Source organism: Pseudomyrmex gracilis, unplaced genomic scaffold (assembly GCF_002006095.1).
Source record: "Pseudomyrmex gracilis isolate BER0280 unplaced genomic scaffold, ASM200609v1 scaffold_36, whole genome shotgun sequence".
Classification (NCBI taxonomy): Eukaryota; Metazoa; Arthropoda; class Insecta; order Hymenoptera; family Formicidae; genus Pseudomyrmex; species Pseudomyrmex gracilis.
The window spans coordinates 347,615-360,623 of NW_018020620.1; the positions used below are offsets into that span (position 1 = coordinate 347,615).

The 13,009-nt window shown below is 43.1% G+C and overlaps 1 protein-coding gene across 4 annotated transcripts in view; it reads right to left on the bottom strand.

The window, feature by feature from the left end:
- Positions 1–13,009, bottom strand: part of LOC109852819 (transcription factor SOX-5) — a 134,832-nt gene that overhangs the window by 12,919 nt on the left and 108,904 nt on the right. For all 4 annotated transcript variants that reach the window (XM_020424328.1, XM_020424331.1, XM_020424329.1 and 1 more), the window contains one exon: positions 12,295–12,514. In XM_020424328.1, the coding sequence (XP_020279917.1) occupies positions 12,295–12,514 (220 nt within the window). The remainder of the gene's footprint in view (positions 1–12,294; positions 12,515–13,009) is intronic.

The window sequence follows — 13,009 nt, forward strand, 5'->3', positions numbered from 1 at the left end:
CTGTTACGTGTCACACACATAGTGTATAGATATAACCTCTGTCTTATTTATTGATTCTATAGATAAGACGCAAAAAGTTATTTCCGGAATTCAAGACGCCGAATGTGCACATAAAAAATTGTAAAATTCATCGTTTATTTTTGTACTATCGGTTGTATTTCGATTAAATTAAAAAAAAAAAAAACCGCGGCGAACATAACTGCATTTTGCTTGAATCTATTCTACGTTAATTAGAAGTTGTTGCAACTCTTCTTGTATTGCAAAGGAGAAGAATTATATACGCGCACATCGCGATGAATAATTTTGAATATGATTTTAACCACAATTATATGTAGATAAGCGCGGCGTTTGTTTTTTTTTTTTTTTTTTTTTTACACGTGCAAAGCGCGCACACGCACAACACAATTATGTGTTGCAAGTTTGCAACTAACCGCAGAGATTACCATGTTACACAATAAAAACAACTCACAAGAATTGCAAGGAATTAAAATATTACGTGCCTTAATCGTCGATCGTGTTTTTTTTTTTTTTTTTATTATTATTCACCGAGCGTGTGCGATACGGAAGACGGTGGCGGTGCGTCGGACATTTATGAAGATATTAAAAAAAAAAAAAACAAAGAAACTCCACATATTCTCTTTCTCTCTCGTCCGCAACGTCTTGGTCTATTTAAATGAATTCGTTTAAAATGATTCGATATATTAATCTCGATGCAACGTGATATGGACGTGAGGAACGTGTGTTATGGGATCGTTTACTGTCATAATAAAGCGGGAGCGAAATAACCCGAATCCATATCAGAGCAAGTTAAAAGCTGCACGCTCGCGTTCTCCGAAAAGGCTCGTTTACGCGGCGCGCGTATGTACCGTAAGCTGATATCGGGCCACCTTCGCGCCGCGGTGCACATTCCGCGCAAGTATGCGATATTTATCCCGGCGCTTGTGCTCTTGCCCGCTTAAACTCGCGCGCGCTCTCCGCACATCCCTGCGCTTTTATACGCGTGCACGCGTCGCCGAAATGTGAGAACTGAAATAAATATTCGGACGGACCACGCACCAGAAATACGCGCGAGAATAGAACCCTACGATCTTCCTGATCTTCTTCTATAAGGACATATAATAAACATCACGCGAGATACGAAACATTTAAATTTCAGACGCGGATAAAATCGTTTAATCATTTCCCTTGATAATCGGTTTTTTTTTTGTTTTAAATCTCTCCGCGTGCCGCTTATAAATATTTTTATAATTAATTTTATTATTTTATTACTTATTTTTATTTATACATTTATTTAGAAATAAAATTTTACGTCTCAATACTCTGAGTTTTTAAGAAAAATAACTAATTTGCGTTAAAAAAAAGTATTAGATTCTATTAACAAACTGCGAGAGCAAATCTTCGAAATATCGTTTATACGATATAATTTAACATAATTATATATCGCGTTGCTAGTTGCAAAATTTGTTTCAAATATTACACTATTATACAAACAAGAGAGAAAATAAACATTTAATATGTTTCACGAGATATAATTCTTGCGTAATTACGTTGCGGTCTCATTTGCAATTCTAGACAACCACCGAAAAAAGATCGAACCTATAACCAAACCTCGTTCGAGATAATCGATAGAATTAAAATTGTATCGCAACCGAGATCGAGATTGAATTCGAACGAATTTTTTGTGCGCATTGACGTTGGGCAAGTTAAAATTCGCAATTAAATGCAAATCTGTCTTTCTCTCTCTTTCTCTTTCCCTCTCTCTCTCTCTCTCTTTCTTTCTCTCTTGCGAGATCTACCTCGGATATTCGGGGAGAAGAGTAAAGAAAATGGAAGGAAATCACGGTGATGGCACATAGGAATGTGGCAGCTGCGGGGCTCATTCACATTCGCGCGCGCGTTAGAATTCTTACTACTGCAGCACTCTCGCTGTACGGCTTGCTCTCTCTCATTTCTCCTTCTCTCTTACGGGGTCGCCGTCCAAGTTACAAGTATAACCGCACTCAATGTGCCCGGGGTACCTACTTCCACTTCATTCTGTAGTCCTCACCATCGCGCTCCGCGAGATATATCTAGATTTAAATACTGCGCTCCAAAATTCGCGTCTATTGTCGCGCGCTCAATTACTCCCGCGGAGGCGCTTGAATTGTGAATCTCAAAATTGCTTGACTACCGAGAAGTCTAAAAATAAAATATTTTTCCATTATATTAAACAAAAAAATTCATTCCCATCCCGGTTTATCAATTTACAAACATCTCTTGTATCTTAGCTTTTCAAATATTACAGCGCAACATTGAAAAAAAAAGGTTTTACATGTTCGCTCGATAGCGTTGCGTCAAAAACAAACGACTAAAGATGACGACGATGATGATTTGACTACTGCAACAATTATCTAAAATGTGAAAAAGAGGGAGAAACGTGAGATCAAACTGTCCTTCATTTTTGTATTTCCCGAATGTTCAATAAAATCTGATGTGTGACGTCGCATTGCCGTCAAAAGTTTCCCAGCACTTCGCTCAGACATGGGTCATCTACGTGACCGTTGGGAGAAGATCGTTCACGGGTCAAATCGGTTAAAAGATGAAGAACACTGCCACTTACCGCGACAATCCTCACGGCCGCGTGTTACGTCCGTGAAATATCCCTCTCGAGAAATCGCGTCTGTTACGCGGCCGGGTCATAATGCAATCAGAGAGTAATCACTGGCGGAAGATTAAAAGGTACAGGTTTCGCAGTGATGATATTTACTTTGAACTATTCTCGGCGCCGTCGAATCGAAAATCGCGCATTACAATCCTCGATCACACGTTGCGAGCGGTCACGTTTGTCGAGCTCAAAGACGCGTCTTGCGAAAGGTAGGCCAGCACTCTCGATAAACGCGGACGAGCGGAAGAAGGAGGAGGAGATCTCTCTCTCTCTCTCTCTCGCGGTGCGAATAGAAGATGAGATTCACGGCGGGAATTGTCGAGCGCGCCGCTCGACAATCGAACGCGAACAATTATACGTGGGACACTCGCGAAGTCACAATGAGAAGACCCGGGAGAGAAGACAATCAGTCGCGGGGACGCGGTGACGAATCGCGTAACGAGAGAAAAAGCTATCGGGAGACAGAGGAAGAAAAGTCGAGACGGACGTGTCCGCGAGAGAATACAATGGGCTACTGTTGCGCGCTCGGTACCCTCGAACAATGCCGGCTCCCGGATTCAGTTAACAATCCGCGCCGCTGTAACGTGGGGGCTCCCGCCGTTAGATAAGAACGACTGTGAGTCTACGGAGGCGCGGTTCGCTCCAATATCCGCGCGCACGGATATTCATCCTTTTTTTTTTGCAATGATGCTTTCGTTCGAACAAAAGAAACTAGAAGTGAGGATAATTGTCTCGTGTTTCACGATCCGCGTTTCTCTCTCTCGACAATAATATATCCCCCGTCAGGGGAGAAAGGCGAAGTGTATATCTCGTGCTGATCTCTCTGATAAGCAGCGAAAATCTTTCGTTTTGTGTCCTTTATCCATAAAATTATACACAGACAAGACAAAAAAAAGAATACGATCCGTGCGTAGCACAACAAAAGATTGATATAAGTTTATTATTTTATTTATTTTCAAATTGGTAACACAATGCCAATTCTTCTTCTTCTTCTTCTCCTCCTCGATATATTATTATTATCCGCGATAATTATACCGCGATCTCTTACCGCGCTCGTTAACCACGAAGCGTCCGCGAAATTTCTTTGTACCGACGCTTCGTTTCACCCGAGAATTTAATTAAAGAAACGCGCCGGTTATATAAGTACGTGCCGATACCGCCGTTACGCGCGTCAACAATGGGGCGCATTAATGAGAAAAATAATTACGAGAGGTCTTTCTCTCGTCACGGAAAATCAGAGGTTGAGGAACGAGCGCCAAGGTGGCGGCCACAAGAAGAGTTTCGCGCGCGAGAGAGGGTTTCGCGGTGCGTAACGTCGCAGACGAGTGGTCCGGACGTGTTGTACCGGGATGGGAATTAGCGAGTTCCTCGATGTTCCTCGCACCCTCGCGAGTAAGCATTTTAAAAAAAAAAAAAAAAGCATTTGTCCGGCGACATAATTATTTCGTAATTAATTTAATAGCCGTCACCGACTCGATTAAGATATTTCGTGCGATACACACTCGGTTGCGCGTCAAAAGAGAATACATGGGTATAAGCTATTCTCACGAAAAACGCGTAAGAAGGGTAGAGTTTTCCGAGCAAAGCAAGTGTATTTAGTCACGAATTCGTGCGATTTCAAATGTTCGTCTCGTCGTGTTCAACTACCCTCCCCCCCTCGTCGTTGACAAACGCCATAAATATTTTCTTTGGTGTGCGACAAAGTAACCGGCAAGCATTGTGAAATTGACTGCAAAACGACGCGAAGTAAAAAAAAAAAAGAGATATCCTATCTATAGATTCAAGATGTAAAAAAAAAAAAAAAATGTTCATATTTCTAAGTTTTCCTCAAGTTGTAATTAATTCTCACTGACATACATATTTATATTTATACACTGGTGTATTATTTTTATACACTAATTGGAAACTGCATTTAAATCATTATTAAACATCACGGTGTAATGCGAATCCAACAGCTAGATGGCTACCGACCATGACGATTATACCCATCACGGGTGCTCGGTGTGTGTGTTAATGTATTTATATTAACAAGATACTGATACGCCTCACGATTTATATTGATAATGATACCGATCATATCCGTTATATATATATATATGTGTTATATATATGTATATGAGAAAGAGAGAGAGAGAGAGAAAAAAAAGAGAGGCACACAGTAACGCCGCAGCAACGTGTATTGGAAAAAAAAAAAAAAAAACGAGTTACGCCTTGTTACGGCCATTCAATCGGACGTTGAATAACGGGTTGGGTCGCTGCAGTTACGGTTAAAAAATACGAAAACAGGGTACGCGCGTAATCGTATCGTCGATTTTTGGAGTGCAGTATTACTTCCGATATGCCGGGGCCGTTTCGAATGGATATACGTATACGGAGCTGATTGAACGCGTTTTACGCCGATGGTCCTCGATCAGCTTTCGATGCCTAGAAACGCAGCGGCGATCGGGTTACAAGTGTCGTTCTCTCTATCTCGCTCCCTCTCGTCCTTTTTTTTTTTTTTTTTTTTTTTTTTTTTTTTTTTTCAAGCTGTAATTCAATTTCATGCGATACCGAACGCGCGCTTTTGGCGCCAATAAATTCGATTGAAACCCCTTCAATTATTGCAGCACTGGCATTTTCAATTTTTACGCCGGCCACATATGAGTCTATGGATCAACATAGATGTCGGTTCCTATTCACTGCGCGTTCTCCCAGTTATGCGTAAACTCTTTAACGTTATATATATGTATATATATTTTTTTTTTGTACTGAGATACATACGACACAGTAAATCCAGATTTTTCACAAAGTACGTAACAATACCTTTGTAACTAATTGCTTTTACGTATAGACGTTCTCAGAGTTTGACATACGCGAAAATGGAAATCCTCAAAAGATCAGCAACCGACCGATTTGTCTCGGAGAGTGGATTAAATCTGTGCAAATTACACATCTGTTTCGAGGTGCGCAAACGTTCGCGATCAAACGACAAACACCGTCGGCCTGCCGCTCGAGTGTGGTAATTCTTTGATCGCTCGACAAGATACGCCGCCGACCTGGTCGTCGCGGCGGCGTGGTCTCCCACTCCGCGCGATGATTCGCCCGTCCAACGACGACGACGACGACGACGACGACGACGGCGACGACGACGACAACGAACACGGGGGATGCTGAACGGAAAGAAGACAGGTGTTCGCGCGCGAATGCGCGCGTAAGTCGACGTCTCTCGTTCGCAAAAGCGGATGGAGAGGCAGAAAACACGACCGCGCTCGTTTAGCCTGTTTAACGGGAGACCGAATCGCGCTCTGGCAAAAATCGTTTCGACGACGCATCGCGGGGATAATGCGCACTTTGCGGAAGCTTCGTTAGCGGAAGCGGAATCGGGGAGATATATATACCCCCGCAGGGTGGTAAGCGAGGTGTATAAGCGTCGGCTGATGGGAAATACGATGACGGGCGGCTAAACACGTAACGCAAATAAGAGGAAATAACGAAGAGAAATGACGAAATTTATTAAAAAAATTACGAAACTTTGTTTTAAGGAGAGAGCAACAACAATTTGCGTCGCGAGCAAATACACGCAAGTCGTATCGTTACATTGCGATCTCGTCACTCATAGATTACATATAATTTGATATTTTTTTACAAACCGCGCGATGTGTGATAGTTTTGTAATAATAATCGCAATTCTATATAATGAGTTTTTAATGTGAAAATTACGCGAGCGAGGCATTTTTGTTAATTTTTCTTAAGCGCGACCGGTAACCGTTCCAGCGCGCAAAGCGAAATCATTTTTCACCTTAATATAATATGTAACGAGGTATCTAATGAAATGTGAGCTAATCAACCTGTTAAACATCCCGTTGCCGACAACAACCGCTAATTATGCGCGGTGGCGCGCACGATGGCTTATACGCACCGTAATTATCGGATAAACACACAAGTAATGGTTTCGTCATTGATTTTCTCTCTCTCTCTCTCTCTCTCTCTCTCGTTTTTTGCATACGTATACGCATTACATCGCGCCGGAATGCACGTTTTGTGATGCGTATACACCTCGCGATCGCAATGGCCGCGATACCGCGCCGCGCGCGCAATCCTCTCTCTTTGTAGACGGCGAGTTGAACTCGCGCGCGCGCGCAAAAAAAAAAAAAAAAAAATATCCCAGAACGGAGGCGGGGGTGTGTGCATGTGCCCGTGTGTAACGCGGAGAAAACAAAAACAGACGTCGCGCAAATATGCAGAACGAAGGACGTATTTTTGTTTCGCGGGGAAACACACGCGCGCGGTAACGCGACGGTCCACGTTCCGCGGGGGCTTTTCTATGCGCACGTTTTTGTATTTCTATGGCACATATCTATCTTCGTATACGTGCACGCGCGCGCACGTGCGCACATATACATATACGTCAAGTACGTGTACGCATTACCGGCTTCGTGGTCGATACGGATTTTACGAGCGGCGATGTGCGGCTTCAGAGGGCGGACGCTCGGATGCGTTTGATACAATATATAAGCGACGGGACGCGCGGACGGGGGGGTGGGAGAGAGCGGGTGGATTGACAGAGGAATGGAAAAGCGGGATGAGCGAGCCGAGGGGTCGCGGGTGGTCACACAAAGTAGCATTCTATTGACAGAAAGCCCCGGCGCTCTCTCGGGTTCGCCGGTGATTATACTTGGTGATCATATCGCTCACGTATTGACAAACAGTGGTGCAGAGAGAGAATCATTCCCCCCCCTCCCGTCCTCGGGGGTCACGGCAATTCCCTCTACTCGTAACCGTTGTGTCTCTTGCTCGACTCTCTCTCTCTCTCTCTCTCTCTCTCTCTCTCTCTTTCCCTCTCCCTCTCTCTTCCTCTTTCTCTCTCTCTCTTTATCTCTTGCCATCCCCTTCGGCTATCCCGCCGCAACCCCCGCCGTCGCTACCGCCACCGATGCCGGATTGCGGGGGTGGACGTGCCTGCGGTCGTGTCTCGTGCACCGGTGCACACACAGCCCGCCCACCGGCAGTCCACAATACACTGCTAATTCCCATAAAGCGCCGGCCGATACGCAAATGGACAAACGGATATGGACATACACACGCCAGCGTAGAACCACGGCGGCGCACGCTCGCCTCCCCCTTGTTCCTGATGCACAAAACACGGTGCCCCCGTACGGCTTCGCTCCGCCTTTGTAGACCATGTTGTCGCGCGTAATAACGATATTGTCGTGTCATATATATATATATATATGTATATATATATAATATGTACAAATACGAGAAGATATTTTGTATAGATGTAAACGCATTGATATATGATGTATTTTTTTTTGTTAAAATAAATAATACACGTTATAATTCAATAAAGAACTGTTTAACGCGACTCTTTAGATCATACGTGTGTGGACTTTACTTTATTATTACAAAAATTGACGATTATCTTTGCAGATCGAATGCATACATCTAAGACATGCGTGTTCTCTGTGTCGCGGCTTGAAAAATCGCAATTAAAAATCGATAAACATTTAATTAAGCGCATTCCGATTGAGATAGTTACGTTGGAAGAAATGTTTCGAACAGAATTAGCCCCATCTTGTTGTATTCAAATTCAAAATCATATATTGTTTTATTACGACATAGATTGTTTGTATTATTGTAACTACATTTCTTTGCTTTCAAAGCATGCATTATACATACTTTGTCGCCATAGATGTGCACGTAGCGAAGTTAATAAAAAACTAGAAGGTAAAATTTTGTTGAGCACACTTTTTCTAGCGTAAAATGATGAATTTGAACTGATGCAAAGGAAGATGTGATTAAAGTAATTATAAAGAAAATTGCGAAAAAAATATTGTCCATATCTATTGATAGACCAACAACGTTTGGATAAATAAATAAATAAAAAAAAAAGATTCCAACCAACAAATTTTTTTTTCTCAAATGTCACATGAAGATTTTTCGCACACGGTATACATATATATATATATATATATATACATATGCATACCGTGCATTTTATTGGTATAATATAGTGCTAACCGTAATACTTATTAAAATATATAAAAGTAGTACACAGTGAAACGTGTTAATGTACTAATTTCACGCACAGGTGCGTCGCGCGTGTTTGGCAGGTTGGTAATTTATGGAGAACGAAAATTTATTTCAGAGAAATATACGCATCTGCCAGAGGAGATAATTTGCTTTTTTTGCGTACGCCCGTGGGGCAGCTAACATTTCGTTCGCAAAGAGAGCGGGTGCTTGAATGTAAAATCTCGTCAACCCGCGACTCGAAATTTTGCTGCCACTACTTTCGATCCAAAGGTCTCTACTAATCTTCTTAGATTTAAAAGATTAAAACTAAACGCAATGTAAAAACATTTTTTTTTTTTTTTTTCATGTGATCTCTACTCTTCTAAATCAGAGAAAAAAATTTTTTCTACATACTGAGACGCGATAAAAATTTCGCAAACTATTGTGTTCACTTGTAGTTGAATTTTTTGACAGATAATACGACGTTTAATTCAATGCTGATTTTTTTTTTCTTCAAGAATTGTATTTTGTTATGTAATAAATATATATATATATATATCATTGACACACGTGTGCGGGATTTTGACATCGTCTTCGACAGAGGAATGTGCTCGCCTAAAAAAAAGCACACGTGCAGCAGGTTCTCGATTATAATCGAACTACTGGGCGTGACAGTAGGTATGCCCCTGCTGCAGGTGCAGAGAAGCCGGAACGTATATATAGGTAGAACCGTGAAAGCGTTTCGGTGTAGAGGGGAAGACGATCTTCGCCGCCCACGCGATCGGCCTGCTCGTTCGCCGGGAAAGACAGAGTCGAGTTGATGTTGCACGGAATAGAGGGAGAGCGAGAAAGAGAGACAGATAGAGAGAAAGAAAGAGGGAAAAAGAGACGCGCGAGGGGACAGAAAGGTAGAAGAGAAAGGTCGGGGAGGAGGGATTCTGTTAGAGACCGAGGAGGCTGAAGAGAACTGTGTGTGTGTATGTGTGTGTATGTGTGCGAGCTCTATCGCTGGTTACGCGGTCGCGCACACCTGTGCCAATGCAGCATGGCACGGCGTCGCATAACAGGTGGAAAGGTAACGGAGAGCGAGAGAGAGAAAGAGAGAGGGGCACACTCACACATACACCGCAGGAGGAGAAGACACGTGCGACAGAGACAAAGAAAGGAATAGAGGAAGAGAGAGAGAGGGAGACCCCCACTCGACCCCGAGTCTGCCAACTCGAACATTACTATACGCCCTCCGCGACCCAAGAGGAGGAGAACATCGAGACTACCGCCTTCCTCCTACGTTTTCTCGACTCTCTCTGTCTCCTCTCTGTGTTGTCGCCTTTTTACCCCTCCTACCTCTTTCTCACGCTTCTACCTATCTCACGCGCCCGCTCCTAAGCTCCCGTTCCTCTCCCTCGCCCCCTGTTTTCTCTCCACGTCTCTTCTTCTCTCTTTCCTCCCTCCCTCCCTCCCTCCCACGCCGCGGCGCAGCATCTCCGTTGCACTTCCGCTTTAACGTCGGCTAAACTCGAGGCGCCCGGCGCGCGCAAACGCCGCCGACACAAACGCGTTTTCACTCCGCGCCGATGAAATGGCGGACGAGAGAACGTTTTCCACTCTGAAGGATCTCATCCGGGGGTGGCCTCGTGAGGATTGTTCAAGCCGCTCCCTCTCGCTTGCTTACAAATCTTCAAACCGAGAGAGTATCAATTTACGCCCGACGATCCGCCGATACGATCAGTATTTTAATTGTCCATACTTCGAGCGCGAGGTGCGTCGATTGTTATTATTGTTATAATTATATTGACAATTTGTTGTGAAAGAATATTTTCGCAAATGCAAGATCTGTTAAGTCGCAATTTTTAGTTCAAAGATTAAAATAAAAAAAAAAAACGTAATAAAAAATCATTTTGTTGTAAAATAATTTTATAAATTGGCATAAAAATTTAAAATGTTTCATTATTATTACTACATTTCTCGTTTCGCTAATAAATTGAATTGATTTACAATTATTTGTCAAAATTATACACACATCTTTCTCCCCCGTTTCTCTTTCGTATATGTATCCGTTATGTAATTGAAAATGTGTCAGCAACTTGTTCGTCGTATTTTATAACTTCATTGGATCGCGGGAAGGGAAACCCCCGCAAAATCGCGGTATCTCGAGAAGAGACGTTTCCCGCGATCGTTGTTCGCACCACGAATGTTGTTGCCGCGCTCCCAAATTCTGTGCATATTAACGTTCGGGTATGTGCGCAAGAAGAAAAAGGGGGGGCGCCCCTTCTATCTGTGCGCGTATACCGCACATGACGAATATTCGCACGAATGTATTCGTAGAATTTCGCCGGCGGGTGAATTTACATCAGAGAGAGAGAGAAAGAGAGAGAGAGAGAGAGAGAGGGAGGAGGAGGAGGAGAGGAAGAAACATCGTTTCCACAGCACGTAAATGACTGGCATAATAACGGTAATACACGTCGGGCATTATCTGCACGCGCTCGAATTTTTGCGAGCAGACAGGTTCCTCCGGTCTCCCGCGATTCCTTCGTAGCGGCCGTAGCGGCGACGACGTCGGCGGCGATCGTTGGTGATCGTTTGTGTGTGTGTGTTTCGCCGCAGCCACGCGATGACCCGCGCTTTTTGAGGCCGCGCGGCCGCCCTCAAATGCATCGAGTCATCGCCGCGCGATGGGAAGACGATACTAATCTCTCTCCGACGCGCGGCGTTGTTATCAAATCCGATACAGACCTAAACGATTTCAATGAGATCTCATTGTACCATAGAACGCTCGCGCGGGTCCGATAGCGAGCGAACGAGCGCGGTCTGCGAATTGCACTCTGGCGTGATGCAGGCGCATCAAAAGGTGTACTGTTACTTCGCAACGGACTCGCTGCTATTAGTACGGTAATATCGCAGAGAGAGGTCTCGGCGTCAGAAATATCGCCGGGGATGCTTTTGCAAGCGGAAGAATACGGGCTTGACATTCCGATGACACGAGGGAGAGTATGGAATTTTTCAGTTGTTCGCGCTATCAGAAAGAGAAAGAGAGAGAGAGAAAATCTCGCATATATATATTTACACGAGTATAAAGTATATTGCGATTCCTCTTACGCAAATTTTGAATCGCGCGTGTTAGTTCTTTTTTTTTTTTTTTTTTTAATATATGTACATATACACACACACACGATATACGCTAAATTAGCGGACACACCAATCAACGCGTCGAGAGGAAACTCTCACATTTTTCTGCACGTGATATCTACACGACCGTGTATAATTGTAATTCCACGATAATCGATGCACTTTCTCTCATTATTCAATACTACACTGGGTAGCGATTTAGGTATACGTTGAGACACTCAATCTATCATTCTCCGATTTCGTCATTATTACAGCCGCGCGTATAGCACGCGTTCTTTTTTTTTTGTTTTTTTTGTTTTTTCTGTTCGTAAACGATATACACCGCGCGCCTGCGGATATGATGTAATTGGACATGTCGGCAAAACGTGCACCTGTCGGCAGCGTATTGGAGTTCTACCGTCGCACAATATTCTTTGTAATTTGTGACAATAAATTTGTTTTCGAAGTTTTTTTGTTGTTGTTTTCGCATCGAACGTATGTGTTAACGTCTTAATAAAATTGAGAGATACATGTGATACATGAAAATGGTTTACCTTCGTCTGCTCCTGCTGTTGCAGCAATTGCTCCCTGAGCAGTTGCAGCTGCAGAATCATTTCCGACAGTCGGCGCTCCTTCTCGACGATGCTGTCGGCGTACAAGACCCTGTGAAGGGCCGTCACGCCGTCCTGCTGTACCTGTGCCTCCGTGTTTGATATTCTTCCGGCATCCGGAGGTGAAAGAGTCGCGTTATTCGCCACGGTGGTCGTGCTTCCGCTGAAACAAATGCGATCGATGACGATGGTCAATTTTATACGACATAGGAAATAAAAAAGTATTTATGTTAATTATTCTATACGATAGAAAATAGAAACAGTGTTAATTAACTGCTAACACTGTAATTAACACTGTAATTAACTGCTTGAAGCACGATTGCAAAAAAAAAGAGTATCGGATATTATGTGCAGAAAATGCAAAAATAAAAAATAGAAAGTTTGTTAACCTTATAAATAATAAATATTGATCATTATTGGATCACTATTTCAGGCACTATTGTTTCTAAACGTATTTTTAATATCTCTCTCTCTTTTATTACGCTAATAATTGATAATTATTTAGTTATTTTTTAAATAAACGTATTAGTTGACAAACAAAGAACGAGAAAAGAATCTGACAAAAATCGGTCGAGAAATATCTACCAAGAAGCGAAGACATTTCTCGGCCGTTAAGTGAGAAAAAGAGGGAGATGCGCCTCCAGCGTATTAGGTTGGA